Consider the following 25,856-nt stretch of genomic DNA (forward strand, 5'->3'; position numbering starts at 1 on the left):
TTCCATTTTTTATTAGCTTGATGGTTCGTTCCTTTTTAGCACTCAATAATATTCCATTATCTAGAGGTACCACAGTCATTTATCTGTTCATCTACTGAAGGGTATGTTGGTTACTTCCGAGTTTGGCAATTATGAATGAAACTGCTATAAACATCACTATGCAGATTTTGGTGTGAACATAATTTTCAATTCTTTGGCAAATACCATGACGTACGACTGAGGGACAGTAAGGTTTGAATATGTCTTTTTGTTTTTTATTTTTATTTTTAAAGAAAGCACCAAACTCTCCTCCAAAATGATGCGCCATTTTTCATTGCCACCAGTAATAAGTGCTGTCTTCACCAGCATTGAGCGCTGTCAGTGCTCTGGATTTATCCATTCTCACAGGTAGGTAAACAGATTTCACTGCTGTTTTAATTTGCATTTCCCTGATGACTAATGACATGGAGCTCTTTTTCCTATGCTTACTTGCCTATCTCTCTATCATTTATGATAAGGTCTGTTCAGGTCTTTAGTGCATTTTTAATCAGGCTTTGCATTTTCTTATTGTTGACTTTTAAGAGTTCTTTGAATAATTTGAATAACAGTCCTTTATCAGATACACATTTTACAAATATACTCTCATTCTCCCAGCGTATGGCTTGTCTCATTCTTTCAACAGTGTATTTGCAGAGCATAATTTTTAAATTTTAACCAATCAGAGTTATTCGATTATTCCTCCCAAGAAGCAGACCTCTGGTGTTGTATCTAAAAAGTTGTCACCATCCTCTCGCCCATCCAGATTTTCTCCTATGCTGTCATCTATCATTTCTATATGTTTGAGTTTTATAAGGTCTACGATCCATTCTGAGTTAATTTTTGTGAAAGGTATATGGTCTGTGTTTAGAATCATTTTTTTTGTTTTGTTTTATGTGTGTATGTCCAGCTGCTCAGCACCATTTGTTGAAAAGACTACATATTCTCCAATGCATTGTCTTTGCTCCTTTGTTTTAAATACTAGTTGACTATATTTATGTTATCTCTACACGCTCTATTGTGTTCCATTGGTCTATTTGTCTATCCTCTCAAGAAACTATACTGTCTTGATCACCATAGCTTTTTAAGTCATCTTGTCCGCCTTGCAACTATTCTTCTCTTTTAACACTCTATTGGCCATTCTGGGTCTTTTGTCCCTCCATATAAATTTAAGAATAAGTTTGTTGACAAACAACAACAACAACAACAACAAGCAAAAAAACTGCTGGAATTTTGAGTGGGACTGCTTTGATACAGAGATCAAGCTGGGAAGACGGCTTGAAAATATTGTCTTCCTGTCCATGATCTTGGACCCAGATGACATACTGCAAGTGTGAGTTTTCATAAAAAGAGAGACTTCTGGTTTCTGGTCTAGCATCTAAGAATCTTGGGAGGTACCATGTAATTGGGATGAACAAATCTGATTCCACACTGTCTCTGCTTCTTTTGCTTTAATCTTTATTCTCCTGCTTCTGCTACAAGTTAGTCACTAAAGAGATGTTGGCAACAGCTTAAAGTATCCACAATAGTCCATCTTTGGGAAGCCTGCCTCACTGGCCTGAGCCTTAAACTCAAATGCTTTGTTTAGGTCACAGGAAACATCCTTCCAGGCCCACCTGTGAATGGCTGCAGGAAAGAAGAAATTAATGCATCCCCTCCAGAGTCTGGCCAGAACCAGGAAATATTTGCAATAACTCACTGCCTTTTTTTAACTTTACCTCCTCTCCGCCCCCTCTTTGTTCTATCAAAGAAACCAGCATCCAAACCCAGGAAAGATGGTTCTTTGGGACACTAGTCCACCATCTTCTCTGTCTGTCAGCTTTCTGAATAAAGTGGCTATTCCTTGCCCCAACAATTCCTGTCTGGAATATTTTATTGCCCCCAGTGTAGCAAGCAGCAGGAGCTAGGGCTTGGTAACAATCACTCTATCCTAATAACAAACAAAAAGATAAACAAACTAAAATATCAACAACTAATCTTAGATCCCTCAGAGAAGTAAGGTCACAGGGAAACCACTGCCTGCCAAGTTGGAGAGAGGGACAGCAAATTCAAAGAATCACAACTTTCCTGAGCAGAACCTCACAAGCAGAAAACCCTGGGAACCAGTACTAAGGTAGGAAAATCTGAATATATGAAAGCTCAGTGTGTACAAGTTTGAGAATTAAAAATTCCAGAGGGACCCAGTTATAAGTTCACCTCCGGGAGCTCAACCAGGCCCTCACAATGACCACTGGAGAAGAACCCCCTTAGGGTACAGGTAGGAGGAGGGGAAAGCTAACTGTGAAACAGACCAGGCCATCTGTTCCTACAACAGCATGTGTGCTCAAGTGACATCACGTTACCAGAGCCTAACCTACTGGGGTTTTTCAGAGTCTAATCACCTGGTGGAAAAAAAATATCCCACACCAGCCTCTTCTATCCTTCTATGTGGGGGAAAAGAAAGGCTCAGCCATGGTTATTCCCAGTTTTCCCTGAGGGAAGATAAATACCCAATTCTAGCCCATTCTAGCCATCCTGTCCCAAGGGTGGAGGTATTGAGAAGCACTGCTCAAGTGCACAGTCCAGAGGCACAGGATCACCCAAAGCGAAACTTCATCACAGGACTATTCCATAGAATACCTCCTCTTCCTCCACAAATTAACACTTACTACTGAAGGCCTATTTACCACAGCCCTTTCTACCCAATACATCAGTTCAGCTATAAGACAAAATTGAGAGACACACTAAAAGGTAAAACAAACAAACAAAACAAAACAAAACAAAAAAACAGGTTAAACAGATAGATCGAACATCAGAAACAGACTTACGCTGGAATTTTCAGATCATCAATTTAAAATAACTATGGGAATTCCCGTCGTGGCACAGTGCTTGGCGAATCCGACTAGGAACCATAAGGTTGCGGGTTCGATCCCTGGCCTTGCTCAGTGGGTTAAGGATCTGGTGTTGCCACGAGCTGTGGTGTAGGTCACAGACGTGGCTCAGATCCCACGTTGCTATGGCTCTGGTGTAGGCGGCAGCTACAGCTCCGATTCGACCCCTAGCCTGGGAACCTCCATATGCCGTGGGAGCAGCCCAAGAAAAGGCAAAAAGACAAAATAAATAAATAAATAATAAAATAAAATAAAATAACTATGATTCATATGCTAAGAGCTATTGGCATACTGGTGTATTGTTCACTAACAGAAAATGTAAATGGCATACAAGAACAAATAGGTAATGTAAGCAGAAAAATGGGACCTCTAAGAAAGAATCAAAGAGAAATACTAGATACCATAAATACCGTAACAGAAACGAAGAATGCCTTTGATAAACTCATTACGAGAGAGGGCATGAGTATGGACGAATATGTGAAGAAACGTCGGTAAGAAACTGCAGAACTGAAAAGCAAAGAAAAGGTGATTTAAAAAAATGAAAAAGTATCAAAGAGCTGTTGGACAACTAAACATGTACATTATATGTAGGGTAGGAATAAAGAGATAAATGAACAAAAATAAATATTTTAAGCAATAATGACTGAGAACGTCTCTCGAAATTAATGTCAGATAGAGGATTATATTTTTTTGAAGAAAAAAATACCAAAATGTTGGAGCTGTCAGCACTGACACCAGGAGGGTATGGCCTCTTTGATGAAAGGTTTGACAATTCTCCCAAGTTCACATGTGATGTTGCCAAATAATCAAGCAATTCTACTCCTAGGTATGTACTAAGATAACTAAAAAAATATATTAATATAAAAATACACAAATATCAATAGTAGCATTTTTTAATAGCCAAAAATGTAGAAAAATCCAATTGTGCATCCCCAGAAGGAACAAAAGTGAAATATCTGCACCATGGAATATTTTTCAGCCATAAATAATGTAGTAAAGATACATGCCACAACTTGAATGAACCTTAAATATTATGCTAAATGAAAATGGCCAAATACAAAAGGCCACATATTGCATGATTCCAGTGATATGAAATGTCCAGAAAAGCTAAATCCAAAGGGGTAGAAAGGAGATGGGTTGCCAGCAGCTGCGGGAAGGGGAGATGGAAAGTGACTGCTAACGGGCCTGGGGTATCTTTGGGGGATTTTGAAAACCTTCTGGAATTAATAGTGTCTATACAACCTTTTGAATATACCCAAATGTACTGAATTTTATACTTTTAAATGGTGGTTTTGTGTTGTGTGAATCATATGTCAATTCAAAAAAATAAAGAGTCCAAAACCTGAATATCATTACTATCTTTAAGAGGGAGATCAAGTGAAATATACTGTATCCAGAGGAATTACCATCATGGCTCAGGGGTGAACGAACCCAACTAGTATCCATGAGGACATGGGTTTGATCCCTGGCCTTGCTCAGTGGGTTAAGGATCCAGTGTTGCCATGAGCCGTGGTGCAGGTCACAGACAGGGCTCGGATCCTGCGTTGCTGTGGCTGTAGTGTAGGCCAGCAGATGCAGCTCTGATTGGACCCCTAGCCTGATAATTTCCATATGCCGCAGGTGCAGCCCTAAAAAGAAAAAAGAAAGAAAGAAACTGTCAGAGAAAAAAATTTAAAACTTTTAGAAAGTAAAACTCGACAGCAAATTTAGAAAAAACTCAATAAAACACAGGGAAGATAGAGGTAAAGGTATTCACAGAAAGTAGAACAATGAGTCAGAGATGGACAATAAAGAGGAAAAGAAAAGACAAGAGCAGCAAACACCTTCCAGACAGAACAAATGAGAAAACTGCTTGCATTGGAATGATTCCAAATACTCTGAAACGGAGGGACAAGGATTTCGAATGTGCCCACAATGAGGCACAGCATCACTGTTTTCCAGTACACTGAGCATAAAGAGTAGAACCCATGAAATTCTATACCGGAGATAGACGTTACAGACAGATGTTACAGTGGTTCTCACAATATCAGGAATCTGACTGTTTTAAGGATTTGGATCAACATTATTAAAAACTAGAGATGACTGAAGGAGGTTTCTAAAACTCTGAAGGAAAAATATCTTCTGACCTCGAATTCCAGAGCTAGTTCAGCTAAAACTTAAGTGTGAGAATAAAATAAAGACATCTTTACACCAGACAAAAGCTCTTTTGACCTTTCTCAAAACGTTTACATCTCCTGCAATTTTTCTCAGGAATTAACCAGAGAATGTTATCTGCTAAAATGAGAACATGGATGGAACTAGAGACTCTCATACTAAGTGAAGTAAGTCAGAAAGAGAAAGACAAATACCACAGGATATCACTTATATCTGGAATCTAATATATGGCACAAAGGAACCTTTCCACAGAAAAAAAAAATCTCATGGGCTTGGAGAGCAGACTTGTGGTCGCCAAGGAGGAGAGGGAGGGAGTGGGACGGACTGGGAGTCTGGGGTTAGTAGATGCAAACTATTGTATCTGCAGTGGGTAAGCAATGAGGTCCTGTTGTACAGCACAGGGAACTCTATCTAGTCATGTGTGATGGAGCATGACGGAGGATAATGTGAGAAAAAGAATATATATATATATATATATATATATATATATACACATATATATATATATACATATATGTATGATTGGGTCCCTTTGCTGTACAATAGAAATTGACAGAACACTGTAAACCAACTATAATGGAAAAATTAAAAATCATTAAAAAAAAGTAACAAGAAGAAGGTATACATGGATACAAGAAATGGAAGCTCCAATACGGGAGAGTGAAAAGGAATCCCAGGAAACAGCTCTGTGCTAGGACAGACAGAAGGCAGCTAATTCCTATTGGAGCAGATCAGAATCCTCCCATAATAAACCTCCACGATAACACTGGTAGAGGCATTGCCTACTCTGAATGCACTGCAAAGAGATGAAGACAACTGCTATTAGGATGAGTGTGTCATTTAAAAATACACAGAAAAGTCGGCAAATAAAAACAGGGTAACTATTAATTATAGAAAACAAGTTTATCGAAGAGAGAGTACTCATAGAATGCTAAAAGACACAGGCACGAAGCACACACACACAGTTGTACGGCAGTTAGCATAACAGACACCATCTTGGTCCCACAGAGTTTCTCCTGCTCTTTCGCTGACCCCAGCCAGGACTGTACTGTGTGCTACATCACTCCTCTGATATGTGTTGCACGGGGTGAGATATCTCACCAAAAGTCAGCTCTCCTGGATCTCCATTTGTAGTTCCCAGTAGAGAGAGGAAAATAAAGAAGGGTGCGTCTTGAGTCTAAGGGGTTATTTAATACTGTCAGAAGTGTTTACTGTTTGTCCTGGCCAAAAACTGACAAGATATTTTAAAGGGTTTGCCTTTTAGTAGCTGCCAGATTAATGGGTGATATTCAGAGCCTAACAGAAATTTTTAGGTCTTCTCCCTTAAAATAAAACTATGTACCCAGAGGAAGAGTCCTTCTAAAGCCTCTGTGGAAGGATTTACTAAAACATTCCAAAGACAAACAGCTCTAAACCCAGAACACAGAAATCTCCTGATTTCCATCTTAGTTGGAAATCTTCTCCTTGAAATAAAAAAAGCAAATTAAAGATAATGTGGTTGGAAGGGTGGAACAGCCTATGATGTCATTTAAGTTGCAACCCAATTATTTGAAGAATTAAAAGCAACTGTCCGTATCTTTACAAATCTTTGCAAAACCAGAAATGCAGTCCACCTAACTTTTTAAACAATTAACCTGCCTATTTATCTCAAAAGGCTTATAGGTATTGTAAAAATTCTGGCCTTAGGAAACAAAAGCCCTGCGAAGAGAAACTTGCGTTCTTTCGCTGTGCCTTTGAGATGTAAGTGCTCTTGATCCTCCAAAAACTCTTATCTAGGTCATCACTTTAAAAGATGAACTTCAGGAAGACAATTCTGATCAGAAGAAAAACAAAAGGGGGGACAGGTTATTTTAAAACACAGACAAATGAAAAATCTTAAGAGTTTTCTCCACAAATATTAAAAAAACAAAAACCAAGAAACTTCAGCAACCGGAGCAGGTAACTTTAAATTATTCCATCTGTCACAAATGTAATTTGGATCCAACTTCTTTTATAACGAGTGAGTTTTGTGCTATTGCACCTGATTTGTGACTAGTTCTAAAACAGAAGCATGAAGGTTTCTGTTTGTGTCTGCACGTTCACGTGTGTTTATGCATATGTGCGGCATTTTCTACCTGTGGATGGTATTACTAAAATTAATTTGTAAAAGAGCTCTATTTTATTGGCTTAAAGAAGATTAACTGCTTATATGAACTAAGGATTCTTAAAACTCTCAGAAATATAACAGAAACTAATCCAAATGCTTTTCAAATTAATGTGATCTGAGAATTTATTTGGTGTTAATATTAGTTTGGGGGTGTTTAATTAAAACTGGTATGTCATTAGAGTTTTGAGCATTAAATAACTTATTTTCTTCTACCTTGGTCTAGGAAAGGTCAAATAAGTTCATGTTTCCCTTACAAAACTGGTCAGCAAGAAAAACAGCTTGGGATGATTTTATCTAATACCTAATAACTAATTTTATCGAATACCTCATCAAGTTTTGATGGGTAGTCTACACATAATGAATGGAAGCAGTCGATTAAAGAGATGAAAGTGGAACCACAGTTTAGAAATCAACTTTCTATGATGATTACATCTCCACCCCATCATGCTGACCTCTTCATCTTTCCTATTTCCTTTCCTTGGTCCTTCGTCGTTTCTGGAGGACGTGTCACAGCTGAATGTGACAGACCACAACACAGAAAGAACAGCTGGATAAATCAGAGTTACTGAAAGGCAGAGCTGGAACATGTGACAGTTATATTTAAGTATGTCTCATAAATACGATCAACAACAACTAACTCTGGCTGTTGAGTATCACCACACTATGTAGCTATAAAACAGAGCTATCAGACTATTTGGAATACTTTAGGAGAAATATGCAGTTCAGGTCTTCGACTAACCCTAAAGGTCTTTTCTGCATTTACATTAGTGACATTCTTTAATCCTTAATCCTCAGACATGTATGCTCAGTAAAATCCCAGGTCCATGTCTTAACTAAATACAGCTGTATAACTACCCCCAAGTGCGGGTTTAACAGCAATCTTCTTGTCATCACTCAAAAATATTTTAAAACCTTAACACAAAAGGTTACAAATTAATTATTCATAATGTCCTAAATCACTTGACCGAATCTCTCAAGCCCCTACACTTTTTTAGCCCTTATTTCCTAACAAGCACTTCAAAAAAAAAAAAAAAAAAAGAAAGAAAAAAAAAAATCCTAGAAACACATCATAATTAGTTAGAAGTATCCCCAACCTTGTAACCTTGTGTTCTTTTCTCAGCTGATTTACACAGCCTCCTTTCTGCCAGCCTCTTCTTTTCCAGGCCTCTCCTTATCCTTTCCTTGTATGCCTCCCCCCACAACCCCCGCCCCCAAGATCCTCTGAAATGGAGCTCTCGCGGGAGCAGTGAGGAGGTGGAGCATCCGTGCTTCCCTGACCTCCTGGGGACAAAGTGCACTGTACCAAAGGCTCCTCTCTTCCATCAGAACAGAATCATGCCATGGTCCGTCATCCTAATTGTTTAAACTGTCTGTAATAAAATTCTCTGGGATGTCAGCCCCTTGAGAACCAAGACAAAAAGCTTCCTAGAGACGAATGAAGAAAAGAGTAACCTCATTTTTTAGGACGTCTTTTCTAGGTCTTCTGTAACAGAATCCAGTTCTTAGTGCCTAATGCCCTAGTAATCGATTTAGGTTTGAGTGTTTCATACACGTAGAAGGTAAGGTTTCAGTTGTGAGTGTTCCTTTTAAAGTCCGCTTTTTAAGAAAACTGGACCTGTTGACTTTCTGGACAGTGGATAGGTTTCATGAGGTATGATGATGCGTTGCCTATAAAAGCATGAGGATTTACAGATTCTATTTCTTGTTAAATGCACATCAGTTTACAAAGAAGGAGATAATTGTTCTGTACAATATATATTTCAAATTTTGCTACATCAAGATATTGGAGAACTGGTTTAAGGTGTTAGCCAAACCAAAAAGGCAGTGAAATCCACCCAATTCTGATTTATACCATGTATAATGGTATACCATGTATAAATAAATTTCCCATTGGGCTGTTTCGGGCACGTGCACTCTTTGTTGAGTGCTTTGAAATACAGACCAAATTCAGCAAAACATTATATAAACAGAAAGGAATTATTCTGTTTTCCGGCATCAAGTTGAGATGCAACCCAACATACGATTTTATGGCCATGTTTTTTGGTGTAGGTCAAAAAAGAATATCTTCTAAGAAAACAAACTTAAGGTTACCAAAGGGGATAGCAAGGAGTGGGGAGATACATTAGGATTTGGGTTAATATCTACCCACTACTCCATATATAAACCATATGAACCACAGGTACTGACTGGATAGCACAGGGAACAGTATTCAATTCTCATATTCGACAATATTCTGTATCTTATAAATACTTAAGATAGAAAAGAATCAGACATATATATACATATATACACATATGTGTGTGTGTATATACATATATATGTGTGTGTGTGTGTGTGTGTGTGTATCTGAATCACTTTGCTGTATACCTGAAACTAAAACAACCTTGTAAATTAACTATACTTCAGTGAAAATGGTCTTAAAAATGTCTCTTAGGTCTATGAAAATAAACAGTGAGCTATTATTTTGTATTACAATCAAAACACTCATTGATCTATACCTGGGAGAGACTGACAGTTATTCTCAATGTTGTCTTAGTATCTTTGGTATTGCTTTCAAATTCCACTGGAATGTTACTATAAAACTAATATGTACCTAAACATCTTAGTTCATTAAACAGTGGGCAAACACAGATTCACACGATTATTTCATTTCGTCTCTCACAAAGACAAGGAGAGCACACAATCTATGCTATTTTCTCTGATTCAACTTTATTCTAAAGACCAAATATGAAAGGTTAATCCCTAGATACGTGGTGTGGATATCATTATCGCCCGTGCTCTCGAATGCCATTGCAGTCTTGGGGAGATGAACTGTTGTATACTGTATTCAGCTTGGTTTAAATCCCCAGCCCCAAAGTTCAGATAAGTATCTGAACTTTATCCGAACTATCCCAACTTCCTTTCGTTTGTGATTCAAGTCTGAAAAATCTCATGGGAACAGATGCCCTTGTAGCTTTCCTTTACTTCCGGCTTCATTGTGAGAACCAGCCTTCCGCAGAAGTCCTTACACGCATAACAAGCCTAAAGGCATGATGCCTAGGGACTTTTTTCCCCCTTAAGTTAAAATAGGTTATTGCTTTTATCAAACTGAAATGCCAGGGTTTTTTTCTTTCTTATTATCTCCTTGATGTTCTTCGGGAGCTTTGACCACATTTTCAACTTGAAACCCTTCCTCCTCAATCCTCTGTGGCATTAGCTTCTGTAGGGTCTGACCTCAGTTTTTGCTTTGACCTTTGCTTAATCTAAATGCCCCCTGCATTAGTTGGGATTTCCCAGGCTCTTCAATGACACAGTAAATACACATTGAGCACTTTCTATGTTCCCAATACTGTTACAGAGACCAGGTTTGCAGCAATAAACAAAGCAGGAGAAACCAAAATCCTGCTTTCCTGAAAGCACTTTGTAGTGGGGGGAAACAGGCAAAACAAACAAAAAAGAAATAAAATATTTAAAATAGGTGTGAACTGTTACATTTAGAATGGGTAAGCAATGAGATCCTACTGTACAGCACAGGAAACTACATTTAATTTCTTGGGATACACACATGATGGAACATAGTATGAGAAAAAGACTGTATACATATATGTATGACTGGTCACTATGCTGTACAGCAGAAATCGACCTAACACTGCGAATCAACTATACTTTAATTTAAAAAACCCCACTAATTCAAAAAGATATACTCACCCCTCTCCAAAAAATAAAATTGAAAAAAAATAATAAAATAGGTGGTATACTGTTTGCTATTCCACTTACTAAATTTCTAAGCTTAGGAGTGGATTTCAGGATCAAAATAAGGATAGAAAATAAGAGACAGTGCTTCTCATTCTATCTGAATTCATGTTTAGGGAGGCTTGGATTAACTCCAGATCACTTATCTGTTGTAAGATAGAACAGGAACCACAGAAAGGTTATTAGGAAACATTTTGCAAAGTGACAAAAATACGTTTGATTGTTTTCAATTAAAAATATCTTGGCAAAAACAAATAAACAAAATATGAGATAGTCTTAAGAATTATGGGGGGAAATAAGGAAGAGTAGCAGAGGCAAGTCCTATGAGGGGGTGGAGCAGAAACAGGCTGTGATGGTACATCTCACGGAGCCGACATCTGAACAAAGACAGACAGGAGGTGAGGGGGAGGTCATGGGTTATCTGGAAGAGGCGGCTCCGGGCAAAGGCAACTGCATCGGAAAAAGCTTGGAGAAAAAGCGTGAGCCTGGGGTGCCTGTCGTCTTACGTTTCCTCTCACTCTGCACATCCTCTGTTCCCACTGGACTGAGTTATCGACGAAAATGCTCGTCAGTCCCAAATCCGCATCTCTGTTCCGAGCGCCTCATCTAACTTCCTGCCAGACACCTGGATGTCTTAGGAGCACTTCAAAGGCAGCACATCCCCAAACCTAGTGTGTTTCTTTCCTCGGAAACATGTATTACCTCCTGCATTTCTTTTATTATCACACAAATACCCACACAGTGATCCAAGTGATTCAAGTCTGAAAAATTCTTTAAGTTTCTTCTTTTCCTCTATTTCCACATTGAATTTGTTTTTCCATTTAACACGATATATTAAGAAACTGCTTTGTGCTAGCCTCTGTGCTATATGCCATGGTGGGAAAACTAATCTGTGTATTAAGTACCTACTAAACATTTCTTGTTTTCTTTATATTTGTCTACATCTCCACTGCTAGAACCAAAGCATGTCATTAGCTTTTAGGAACAGTCTCCAAACTGCTGTCCCATCTCCATGGGCTCATGTTTCCATTTCTGAAGTCTTGGCTTTCAAAGTTATCCTTCTAAAATGTAAAAACTGTAAACAATCGAGGATAATGGAGGAAAAAAAAAAGTCTTGTATTTTGATATCTAGGAAACAATTCCACTTTAACTTTTAAATAAAAAGCTTTTTTTTTTTTTTTAATTTTTCTGGGAAAATCAGCAAAATACAATGGACGCTGGTGGGAATGAGCCAGACGGAGTCCCTAACTAGGTGTGTGATCATGGACAAATAATCTCGCCCGCCCCCACCTAAATCTTCTCCCCCTCAAAATAAACAGACTAGACCAGATTACAACTGTAGACATTTCTAATTCTTATTTTCAATAAAGGTCAATAGAGGAGAACACGACTGTATTGACATTGGTCTCAGAGGAAAAGATATATTTTCTGCCTGGTAGCAGATAAAACGACACATTTCCTAATCCAGAGATAATGATAAACCCTGCCAGGTTTTACTTCTAGACAAAGAAGTATATGATCTAAAGACCTCTATAGCTTAGCTTGTAGAAAAGGAAGAGTTCCTCCAAAAAGTTTTACAATATTGGAGAATGTTCCTGAACAGCCCAAAATACAAAATCACAGTAAAGCTAAAGAAATAATAGGAGAAAACCAAAACCAGAATGGAAAACAAGAGGATTTGAGCAACGAATTAAACACTTAGGCACACGAAGAAATCACATAAGATGATTCCATTTGAAAACAGCACAGCAATAGATAAAAATGGACAGCAGCCCTCAAAGAACTGCCCTCTCCCTCAACGTCCCAGTCCAGTTACCGACAACTTGCTAAGAAAATAGAGAATCACTGAAAAGTCGGGAAAGCGCTCGAAACATTTAAACCCATCGCTCTTTCTAGTATTATTACAAAATTTACTGAAGATTCATAGTAGTCACAAAAACATTTAGAATTTTTTTTCTAATTTTCTATTGAAAATGAAGGAATTACAAATTTGAAAATTTAGGTATCTATCCCATCAGCCTCCACTCAGATGTGTACTAAGTATCTCCACGTTAATGTATCAAACGTCACTCTCCACTGCCCTGGTCACTACCTATCCCTGAAACCGGCTCCTCTTTCCGCCGTCTCAGTCAATGGCAGCGCTGGGTGACACATTTCTCAGGCGGACAGCCTAGGAGTCACCTTCCTTCACCCGCCTTCCCTCACTTCCACACGCAGAGCCAGAGGAAACCCGCTTTGCTCCACCTGCACAACATATACTGAATCTAAATTCGGCTCAGTCTCCACTGCTGCCACCATCATCACTTCTCTGTTCCCATTTTCCCGTGACTATCGCAACAGCTTCCTAACTTGCCTCCTGCCTCTTCTTTTATCTCCCTGTGGTCTATCCTTCACACATCAGAAATGTTTTCATTAAAAAAGACATAATTCTGAAAACAAGACTTTTCTGCTCTAAGTTTCCCTATCAGAATCAAAGCCAAATTCTTTAACATACTCTACGGGGTCTGTATGGCCTGGCCCCTTCCGATTCCTCTGCCCTGTGTCCATTCACTATTCGTCACAATTCTATTACCTCTACTATTAGAAATGATTGGGAATGCTTTTAGCTGCAAGCAATAGAATATCTGACAATGTCTTAAACCATGAGGAAATTTATACTTTATTGACCCACATCCCAGAAATAGGTAAACTCATAATTGGTCCAAAAGTCCATGGAATCAAGGGCCCAGGCTAATTCTACGTTTCTATTCTACCATCCTTAGCCTGCTGGATTTTAGTCCTCAGGCTTACCGCCTCATGGTTACAATGTGGCCGATGTCATGCCATCCTTCACATCTGCATTCTAGGCAGGAAGACAAAGGAAGGAAGAGAAGTTTATCTGTCTCTTTATTTCAAAAGTAAAAGCTTTTCCAGAAGAGTTTCCTATGTCTCATTACCCACAAATAGACTTTAAGTCTCACTGCTTCAAAGTAGGATAAGACCAACCTTGGTAATAAGAGGCATTGGGAAAGCTACAATCTAATTTTCAAACCCCGTATTGTGAAGAAGCAGGTGAGAAAGGATCTGTCTTCTGGATGAATCAAATACAACTATCTGCCACACTGGACTTTGTGCTGTAGAAATACACCAAGCTTATTCCTCCTTTGTGGCCTCTGCATGAGCTATCCCCAAGGCCGGGAGTGCTTTTCCCACATAACTTTTCGTTCTTAACGTTCTTCCTTGCAGTCATCCAGGTCTTACTTCAAATGTCACCCCCTCAGGGAGACTCTCCCTGACTACCCTGTCTGAAATTGCCTTCCCCAAAGTAACTTGCTCTCTAGGACATTTCACTATTATATTTTTAAAGCCTTTAAAATGAGGGAGATGGCTGAATGGAAGAGCAACTACGTCCCTATCTTCCAAAGACGTAGAAGTTAAAAAAAAAAAAAAAAAAAAAAAAGAAATTACACATTGGCTGAGAAAGACAAAGGGAACAAAAACTGAAAAAGCAAAATTTAGTTAGTTTCCCTTTTATCCATTATCCATGCTGCCCAAGCTCACAATCTTCCCCACCCCCTTCCCATTATCCAATTTCCAGTCCGGAGCTAAAAGTAAGGACCATTCTGGGGGTGTTGAGCAGATGACATAGAAATTGCCTGAAAAGGAGGTGTTGTGTGCGGACCCACTGCCAAAGAGTAATTGTTTCAAAAGGACAGTTTGCTTCTGGCATTATAAGCTAAAATTGAGACTTCTGACTTTTCAGCCTCCAAAGCCTAAATGTTTGGCATCAAGAGTAGAAATCTAGCATTTTCAATGCTCATATGTCCAAAAGCTGGAGAGCTGGAAAATGCTAGGAGTCCCAAATTGGTGTCCACTTTGGAATATTTGGCCCAGGAAAATGTATATTCTCATGCTGCAGGAAGTTGGTTTGCAAAAGAAGGCTGAATTGGGGCCAAAAAGCAAGCACCATTTGCCAGAGTGTAGATGAAATATGATAGTTTGCTGCACAAAGTTTCTTTTTAAAAGTTATTTGCAGCTGCCATGACACATCTTTAAAGCTGTAATATGCAGAACTGTTATTTAGGAATTCCAACAGAGGGAAACAAATCTTCATTGTTTACATTGAAACATGATGTAGTGAGATACTAGGGGATAAAAATAAACATTTAAGATTGGACAAAGCCATGCATAGGAAGCATGGCTCAAATCACAGCATAGACTTAATTGGTCCAGAGTAAAAGCAGAAATTTTCATTTTTATAGAAAAGCTGTATTTACTATTATCCTATTTAATAGACTTTCTGATGCTGTATTGAGAGAAAATACATTCTCTTAGAAAGTGTTTAAGCCAAAGTAATATGGTGGTGGAGCTCCCAGTGCTTTTAAAAGAAAATTATAATTCTTAACAGATAGTAGTAACCTCAATCACACTTTTTATTCCCTTTGAAGAAAGAAGCATCATTATAGAAACTCATTATGAAATTTTAACTCCGTGAAATTTACTGAGTTTTAAAAAAAAGATTTGAAAAGTTAGAAATTAGTGTCCAGTCCAAGACTGGACTGTTAAAATAGATGAAAATTTGACACCTGATAGGAAACTGAAGCTGTATGCAAAGATAAGTTGATGAGGAGAGAAAGGCAGAAGACAAAGGCGAGAGATTTTTCATACCACTTTTCAGTTTGTTCTACTCAAGAATAACTCTGAGAGTATCAACACGCCATTTCCAAGGCTGAATGGTCCATTCTCTGATGACATTAGAGGTAATTTAAGGTGTGAAGCACGAATATAAAATACTTAAGGAAATGGTTCATTCTCATGAAAAAATCTGGTTTTGAGTTCCTTTTTGAATCCAGCTCTTATTTGGAGAGATGGTAGTTAATGGTAGAAACACTCTGAATATTCTTCATTCCCCATCTAGTTGCCACCCACACCAATCTGTCTATTCATCTGCTGTTTCTATGAGATACTGTTAATTGCAGATATATGATCTTTTAGTGAAAATAAAGCTCTGACCTGGGCTCATGTGCTTTTCTTACTTTTTTAGTGGTTTTGTATGGCTCTTTGCCTTAAAACACGAAAGCAAAGCACCTCGGTCTGGGGCCAGACGTCTTAGATTCAAAACTGGCCCAATGGGATAAGAGGCATTTCTGCAGCACCAGGATGCAGGTTCTTTCACTCCCTGGCCTGCCCAGCACAGTGGGGTAAAGGATCAGGCTGTAACTGCAGCTCGGAACTGCGCCTCAGACCTGATCCCTGTCCCAGGAACCCCGTATGCTGTGGGGCAGCCAAAGACGAAGCATAAAACAAAACACAACAAACTGGCTCTACCACTTAATCACCATGTAACCTTAAGGAAGTCACTTAGCCTCTCCTGCCAGTTTCCCCACCTGTACAATCAAGGGACTAATAAGGCCTGGCATAAGGGCATCAATGCGAATTGCATGAGATAATGCAAGTACAGTGCTTAGAACGGTTTCTGGACTCCTCGGGGAGAGCCGTTATTATGATCACCTTACGCCTTGTAACGAGCTGGAGAACAGATATCAATAAATACACTCAACTGAGTCTGCTTCCTCCAAGGCTATATAAACTGAGCACATCATCCTACTCCCTAATTCTAGGCTGTGACTGTGGTGGAGACATTTAGTCTTTACCAAACATTCCACACAATGGACCAGATATGGTCCCTACATTTATTTGCTGCCTTCTTTGCTATTAATTGAGACCAGATAGCCATGATCTGGCCCAGGCATGAGAGAAAGTGATGGATGCCCCTTCCGGGCCTATCCAGGTCTCTTCTTTCGCTGAGCTCAAGGCCATGAGCTCTGGTGAAGCTGCCACATGAAGAAAGCACCTTAAGGTGCATCAGGATTTTCATCCATGAGAAAGAAACCTTGGAGTGCCCTTTGTGGTGCTGTGGTTAACGCTTCCCAGTAGGAACCATGAGGTTGTGGGTTCGATCCTTGGCCTCGCTCAGTGGGTGAAGGATCCTTCATTGACGTGAGCTCTGGTGTAGGTCGCAGACGTGGCTCGGATCTGGCATGGCTGTGGCTGTGGTGTAGGCCGATGGCTACAGCTCTGATTGGACCCCTAGCCTGGGAACCTCCATATGCCATGGGTGCAGCCCTAGAAAAGGCAAAAAGACAAAAAAAAAAAAAAAAGAAAAAAACCTTTGTGGATTAAGCCGCTGCGAATTTGTTTCTTACTCTAACATTGCCCAGCATAATACTCATTAGCTCAGAGAGCAAACCATGCAGAACTCCCTAGTATAGGAAATAAAAACCAAAACACCGCTCTCCCAATGCCCTAATAATGACCAGTGAAATCTGCTGTCTCAGTTACAGAAGAGTCAATACTGCTCTCCCTTCCCCACTGGCACAGTGGCCAACCTGACACGCAGTACTTTTATTTTATATCCGAGTCAGCGTTCTTTATTTCAAATCTGAGGGGCATATGTGCTATGGCCCTAACCCTCTGAAGGCCGTTTTTTTCCACTAACCATTTAAATGTAAAGACGACCAGTGAATTTCTGCTTGGAGGATGCAGAACACACAGCAATCGTCTGGGACACGGGCAATAGTTCTTGTAGAAATGGTGACCAAGCGTGTGGCACCTGAATCCCTCGGGGATCCTCTCGTCCCCGTAGTGTGGTCTCACTGGTTCACATTATCTCAGTATTTCTTCCTCATCAGTCACTCCTAAGTAATCACCTACTCCCAAGGAATCATCGGCAAAGAGTTGGCCCTGTCATTTCATGTGTTTATTTGAGTCACTGGTGGAATGATGTTTAGATGGCTGCACTGTGATAAAGCTGAATTCTTAACTTCATTTGAAAAGTTCTTTAAGGATGGCTTGCTTTTCAGAATTCTAAAAAGCAGTGATACAACGCAAATACGAAATCTCTCAAAAAGGGCAGAAATCTCCGGTGTGGTACCCGAAAGGCTTAGCACATACTTAAAAACAAAAACAACACAAAAGAGTGGACTGGAAAATGAGAAGGCAAGGGCTAAAGCTATAATGATGACATGAATTTGATTTGTTATGTCCTGAGGTTTTTAAGGGCAGACATTGATAGATCAGAGATTTGCCGTAGGGACCATAACAGTCCTATAAGCTAAAGTACAGGAACTCGTTTAGGGAAAGAAAATACATAAAAGACATTATCCTGAAAGCCTCACTGGATAAGGTACTTTTAGTGTTCAAGAGCAAAGTTTTGAAAATGAGTTTCTGTTGCCAGGTCTATTTTCATGATGCTTTTCAATTAAAAGTTTTAAGAAGCATATTTGCAAAGTTATAAGACAACCCAGGTCGCAAAGAGCTCTGGCTGCGGATACTTTAGTGAAAAGCCCAATGGACAGTCATCATTATTCATATCAAATTGTGGATTTTATAAAGAGAAATTAAAGGGACTAAATATTTTTGAAAGGAATGCATTATGAATGATAAAAAATAAAAAAAAAAAAACAACCACTGTTTTATGCTGTCCTCTGAAGCATTCACACTACTTAACAGACTTAGGAAAATTTGCCACTAGAACAATTTCACAGTCTTTTTTTCTATTTAACTAACAACATATTTTTGAAATGTGTAAAAATAATTGCTGGTTTGTCTGTTTTTTAGGTTAAATTTGCTTTGGTGAAATACCAGTGAGAAATGTGTTAGCAAAGAAGAAGGGGAGCACGTGAGTGGTAGTACAGGTGAGTTTGTTTTTACAATTCTTTTCATCTAAAGTATCAAAATGATTTAGTCTAAAACATTGTTAAAACACCTGCGTAGAATGAATAGTAGATCTAAGTTCAGCTGCTACCCAGATAGGAGATATTTTGAGCTACCGCAAAATATAAAATAAAGGAATTTTTATTGCTGGTGTAAATTATCTAGTTTTCCTGCTGACATAGCTTCTTTTCATTTTACCTCTGAGGATACACGTTACAGGAAATTATAGCTCTTTGGGGAGCCTCCGAGCACTGTGACTTTCTCACTTAGTCTCTTTTACGCATAAGTTCTCTCTGTTGAGTAAGTTCTTATTCTCGGTAACCCCCCAAACGCCAGCCTATACCTGGACAGTCTCCACAAAATCCGTCATTCAGTTCATATTTAATTCGTCTTCTATATATGAAACTGGGAAAGACACTTATCCTGAGGCTGGCCTGGCTATAGTGGTGGTTGATTTTATGTGTCAGTCCGGGCCAGGGGGTGCCTGGAAAAATAAACAAGAGAAGAACTGCAATAAATAAGACAAAGCATTAATGCTCCTAAAATATAAATAACTTTATTTATTTATTTATTTTGTCTCTTTGGGGCCACACCCATGGCATATGGAGGTTCCCAGGCTAGGAGTCGAATTGGCACTGTAGCTGCTGACCTACACCACAGCTCACGGCAACGGCCGGATCCTTAACCCACTGAGCGAGACCAGGGATTGAACCTGCATCCTCATTGGATGCTAGTCAGATTCGTTTCTGCTGAGCCATGATGGGGACTCCTAAAAGAACTATTTGTAAATCATATCAAAGAAAACCTAATTTTAAAATGATGAAAGGAACTTCAAGAACATATAAAAAATGTTTAAACTCACATATTAACACAACAATACATTTTTACCATCAGAATTTTTATAAATTATACCCACTAATGAGAAAAGTGTGAATTTTTACAGCCCTTTACTAGGGTAACCAGGCAGTAGCTGTTCACATCGTATGTATTTTAACCCAGGAGTCTCACTTCTAAGGAATTTATCCTACAAAATAAAGGTGCCCATGAGCCCCAAAATACATATACAAGTATGCTCACCAAAATGTTTCTAAGAGTGAGAAATTCGACATAAATATTCATCAATTTGTGAATAAAATTATAGAATATTCCTTACAATGGACTATTACAGTCTTTAAAAATAATGAAATAAGCTGATAGGACATAATGGAAAATGGAAGAGTATTCAGGACCCAGTGAAAATCTGTCTTTTAAAGCAAGCTGTAGAATGTTATAACATCCAATAATACTACTGAAATAGTAATCTGATTTTTAAATAATAATTTTAGAATAAGAAAAGAGTCATAGATGTTAAGGAAAAAATCCTAGAAGAATATTTACCAAATATTAACAAGAATATTTCCAAAGGGAAACATTATAAGAATTTTGTACCTTATATTACTTAACATCTCTGACCATTAATTTTTTTATTGAAGTGTAATGGATTTACAATGTTGACTTAGTTTCAGGTGTACAGCAAAGTGACTCAGTAAATATATATATATTACATATATATATATAATATTCTTTATATATGATATATATTCTTTTTCAGATTCTTTTCCTTTATAGGTTATTACAAAACATTGAATATAGTTCCTTATACTATACAGTAGGTCCTTGTTAGTTATCTATTTTACATATAGTAGTGCATATACTTTAATTCAAAACTCCTAATTTATCCCTCCGTTGCTCTTTCTCCTTTGGCAACCATAAGTCTGTGGTTATTTTTCAAGCTTATCTGTATCATTTTTTTCCTTGATTTCACATATAAAAGATATCATATGATATTTGTATTTCTCTGTCTGGTAAACTTCCCTTAATATGATAATCTCTAGGACCATCTATGTTGCTACAAAAGGAATTATTAAATTCTATTTTATGACTGAGTATTTTTCCATCGTGTACACGTCTATGTCTGTGTGTCTCCTATCTTCTTTATCCATTCCTCTGCTGATAGACACTGAGTTTGCTTCCATGTCTTGGCTATTCTAGTCATTGCTGCAATAAACACTAGGACGCATGTATTTTTTCAAACTATGGTTTTCTCCGGATATATGCCCAGGAGTGGGACTGCAGGATCATATGGCAGCTCTATTTTTAGTTTTTTAAGGAGCTTCCATACTGGCTGTGCCAATTACATTCCCCACCATGTAGCAGGATTCTCTTTACTCCACACCCTCTCCAGCACTGGTTATTTGTAGACTTCTTGACGATGGCCACTCTGACTGGTGTGAGGTGATACCTCATTATAGTTTTGATTTGCATTTCTGTAATAATTTTCCATGTTGAGCATTTTTTCATGTGCCTGCTGCCCATCTGCATGCCTTCTTTGGAGAAATGTCGATTCAGATTTTTTTGCCCATTTTTTTTTTATTGGGTTGCTTGTTTTTTGATATTGAGCTCTATGAGCTCTTTGGATACTTTGGAGATTAAGTCCTCGTGGGCTGTATTATTTGCAAATATTTTTTCCCATTCTGCAGTTTGTCTTTTAATTTTGCTTATGGTTTTCTTTACTGTGCAAGAGCTTTTAAGCCTAATTAGGTCCCATTTGTTTATTTTTATTTCCATTCCTCTAGGAGGCAGATCAAAAAAAGACATTGTTGTGGTTTATGTCAGAGTTTCTGCCTATGTTTTCTTCTAGGAGTTTTATAGCACCTTGGTTTTACATTTAGGTTTTTAACCCATTTTGAGTTTATTTTTATGTATGGTGTTAGAGAATGTTCTAATTTCATTCTTTTCTGTGTAGCTGTCCAGTTTTCCCAGCACCACTTACTGAAGAGACTGTCTTTTCTTCATCTTACACTCTTGCCTCCTTTGCAGTAGACTAACCGATCATATGTGCATGGGTGGGTTTATTTTTAGGCTTTTTATCCTGTTTCACTGATCCGTACTTCTGTTTTTGTGCCAGTACCATCCTGTTTTGATGACTACAGCTTTGTAATAGTCTGAAGTGAGGGAACCTGATTCCTCTAGCTCTATTTTTCCTTCTCAAGATGGCTTTGGCTATTCAAGGTCTTTTGTGTTTCCATACACATGAATTTTTTTTTGTTCCAGTTTTATGAAAAATGCCATTGGGTAGTTTCCATTATGGTACAGCAGAAACATACCCAACTAGTATCCATGAGGATGCAGGTTAAACCCCTGGCCTCACTCAGTGGGTCAGGCAGCTGTAGCTTCGATTTGACCCTTTGCCTGGGAACCTCCATATGCCATGAGTGCGGCCCTAGAGAGAAAAAAAAAAGAAATGCCATTGGAAATTTGGTAGGGATTGCACCGAATCTGTAGATTTCCTTGGGTAGTATAGTCATTTTGACAATATTAATTCTTACAATCTGAGAACATGGTATATCTTTCCATCAACTTGCGTCATCTTTGATTTCTTTCAGCAGAATCTTACAGTGTTTGGAGTACAGTTCCTGTGCCTCCTTAGGTAGATATTAGTCGTAGATATTATATCTTTTCTGATGTGATGTTAAATTGGATTGTTTCCTTAATTTCTCTTTCTGATCTTTCATTTTTAGTGTAACAAAGTGCAAGAAATTTCTATGCATTAACTTTCTATCTTTCAACTTTACTGAATTCATTGATAAGCTCTAATAGTTTTCTGGAAGTGTCTACAGGATTTTCTACGAATACTATATGTCATCTGCAAATGGTGATAGTTTTACTTCTTCTTTCCCAAATTTGATTCCTTTTATTTCTTTTTCTTCTCTGATTGCTGTGGCTAGGACTTCCAGGACTATGTTAAATAAAAGTGGTGAGAGTGGACATCCCTATCTTGTTCCTGATCTTAGCAGATATGCTTTTAGCTTTTCACCATTGAGTATGATATTAGCTGTGGGTTTGTCATATATGACCCTTATTATATTGAGGTATGTTCCCTCTATGCCCACTTTCTGGAATGTTTTTATCATAAATGGGTGTTGAATTTTATCAAAAGCTTTTTTTTCTGCATCTATTGAGATGATCATATGATTTGTATTCTTCAATTTGTTAATGTGATTTGCATATATTGAAAAATCCTTGGGTCCCTGGGATAAATCCCACTTGATCATGGTGTATGATCCTTTTAACATATTATTGAATTTGCCTTGCTAGTATTTTCTTGAAAAATTTTGCATCTATATTCATCAGTGATACTGGACTGTAATTTTTTTATTTTGTGGCATCTTTGTCTGGTTTTGGTAACAGGGTGATGGTGGCCTCACAGAATGACTTTGGAAGTGCACCTTCCTCTGAACTTTTTTGGAATAGTTTCATAAGGATAGGTGTTAGCTCCTCTCTAAACGTTTCATAAAATTTGCCTACAAGGCCATCTAGCCCTGGACTTTTGTTTGTTAGATTTTTTTTTTTTAATCACAGACTCATTTTCAGTATTTGTAACTGGCCTATTCATATTTTCTATTTTTTCTGGTTCAGTCTGGGGGGATTGTACCTAAGAATTTTTCTATTTCTTCCATGTTGTCCATTTTATTGGCATATAGTTGATTGTAGTAATCTCTTAGTGGTCTTTTTTATTTCTGTGCTGTTGGCTGTAATTTCTCCTTTTCCATTTCTAGTTTTATTGATTTGGGCTTTCTCCATAGAGTCTGACTAACAGTTTATCAGGTTTATTGATCTTTTCAAAGAACCAGCTTTTAGTGTCATTGATCTTTTCTACAGTTTTATTTGTCTCTATTTCATTTACTTCTGCTTTGATCTTTATGATTTCTTTCCTTCTACTAACTCTGGGTTTTGTCCTTCTTTCTCTAGTCCCTTTAGGTAGAAAGCTAGGTTGTTTATTTAAGATATTTCTTGTTTCCTGAGATAAGCTGTACTGCTATAAACTTCTCTCTGACATCTTTACATTGCACATTCTACCTTCAAACTAAAGGGGCCGTAGAGAAACAGGAGAAGCTGTTAGGGTACAAAGAAATTCAAAAGATAATATGACTATTATGTTTCCAGTAATTTTACAAATGAATGCTCTTAGAAAATGTTACAATTCTGTAGACTGAAAACATATTATCATAAATAATGTTAAAAAATAATAACAATTTTTTTGTTGTTAACATACTTGTTGGTCACTGATTTCTCTGTAAAAAAGCATTTGATTTTCAAGTTATTTTCACTCTTTTTCACTAGGGATACTTCAAAATGTATTCTGTTGATTCACTCTGAGAAATCTAATCTTCACATCTGCTGAAGCCTGGAATTTTTCATGCTAGAAATCCTACACATTACAGATTTTTTTTTTTTTTTGCCTGTTATGCTTATTAAGCTTTATATTTAATCTGTTTTGTGCTTGTTTAAAATTTCAGATCACATACCACACTGGTACTCAGGTTTTCTGTGACTTAAAAATAATTTGTAATTAAATCACATTTTGAAGTTTAAAAAAAAAATGATCAGCAAAACACTGACGATAAGCTATATAGGATTTAGTTTCCTAAATGTGGTGTTAAAATAAAAATCAAACATGAAATTTATAAAAATTCTTTGGAGTATACTGCATCAGAATTCCTATTTCTTTCATTTTATTTTTCTAATTCAAGAAGGAGAGTAATTCTAAGAGCAACTGAAAATACATCCTGAATGAAGACATTTACGTATGAGATTAGGTAACTATTTCCAATTAAAATTGCCACTTGGATAATATGTTTTCCATATTCACATGGGTTATAATATTGTGACTATTTTTATGGCTAAAATTTGCATCTTCATGAAGGAAAAGAGTGCATTATGAGGAAGAATGAAAGAGTTCTTATTACTCCCTGGTGTGGTGTTTCAATGACCAACTTATCTTTCTCTTAAACGTCTGACTGCATTTTGGTATGGAAAGTTCTGTGCCCAGGGAATATCCGAGGATAAAGCTGTACACAGATGTTCACATTATGACTGCTGCTTTGTTCCCATACTCAGGGCCTTGTTCTCTTTCTTGCTTACAAATTAATTTGCTCAAGTCAGGATGGTCCACGTTCGTCGTATTTACAGACACCACCGCCCGACTGAAAAACGTTTTGTCCCTGTACCCAGCCCCAGTACCATGGCCTGGCTTGGTGTGTGGGGCGCCTCAGGGAAGAGCACGCCATGGTTCGAAGGGACCACATCAGACCACAGAATAAAGGTGCTGGGTGAACATCAGAGCTGGCCCATGACTGAAGGACTGGGGACACGGAGCAGACGGCAGGGGTGGGGTAGGGGAGATGGACAGGCTATCCTGCAGCAGAAACAAAGCCAGATGGACTGATGGAGCTCATTCAGGAGCCCGCAGACAGGTGCAATGGAAGTACCCGCAAGTGATGCCTAAGACTGAAGGTGGAGGATTGGGCTGAAACTGCCCAAACCGACAGCGATGTTTTCTCTCTTTCTCTTGGACAGGCAACAGGGTCAAGACTTACACATTTGTGTAAGAACCGTTTTGCCATTTTAAACAAATCAACACTCACAAATCACAGCCCTCCCTGCCCCAAGGTTCATCTGCCTTGTGTCATCCTTTGGTGACAAAAAGCAAACTTCAAAACAAAACAAAACAAAAATGCAGGCTGGTAGTAAAGCCTTCTTTCACCAAGGTCCGGCCTTGGGGCTAAATGGGAGCGTTCTGCCAGCCATCAAACTTAACGGCCTTTAAACATGTGCAACATTTCTCTCAGCAAATTGGTTCCTTAATATGGTAAAATGTGCGGCACCCAAGGGGAAATGCTGGTGATCTCAGAGGCCAAAGCTGATGGAGTCACAGTACGGTATTCCTGAAAAGCACTCCTACTTTCCACTTTGATACAACCAGAAGCAAATACGAGAGGCAGGAGGTTTTGACATCCATTGTTTATTCTCACTGAAATTTTCCTCCTATAGAGCACAGCACAGTGGTTTAATTCATAGCTTATGGGATTTTTAAAAATATAAACCATTCAAATTTTTTCTATATTAATCAGTGGTTTCTAAAGATCCACAGGGATAAATAAACCCTGCAAGCTGGCAGGGGCTTTTCGTGGCATAACCACTGGTAGTTATAAACAGTAAACAAAACATAGTAACCATTTTAAGCACAAGAGATTGCTGTATCACTGGGGGCATAAATCATTAGTTTAATAATTTCAGCAGCAGTGTCTCTAAAGCAAAATTAAGCCAACAGTTCCCCCTGTGGCAATAATGAAGTACTGTAATGTGAAAAGAAAAAAACAACCAAGAGAAGGCATTATTGTGCCTTGGAACCGACTGCAAAT

The 25,856-nt window shown here is 38.2% G+C and overlaps 1 protein-coding gene across 7 annotated transcripts in view; it reads right to left on the minus strand.

Moving 5' to 3' along the window:
* The window catches only part of LOC102164422, a 410,010-nt gene that overhangs the window by 306,832 nt on the left and 77,322 nt on the right, over window positions 1-25,856 (minus strand). For 6 of the 7 annotated variants that reach the window (XM_021064306.1, XM_021064308.1, XM_021064309.1 and 3 more), the window contains exon 3: window positions 18,956-19,096. The exons of the other annotated variant lie outside the window; for it this stretch is intronic. In XM_021064306.1, the coding sequence (XP_020919965.1) occupies window positions 18,956-19,096 (141 nt within the window). The remainder of the gene's footprint in view (window positions 1-18,955; window positions 19,097-25,856) is intronic. 7 annotated transcript variants of the gene reach the window in all.

This window comes from Sus scrofa, chromosome 10, assembly GCF_000003025.6.
Source record: "Sus scrofa isolate TJ Tabasco breed Duroc chromosome 10, Sscrofa11.1, whole genome shotgun sequence".
NCBI classification, from domain to species: domain Eukaryota; kingdom Metazoa; phylum Chordata; class Mammalia; order Artiodactyla; family Suidae; genus Sus; species Sus scrofa.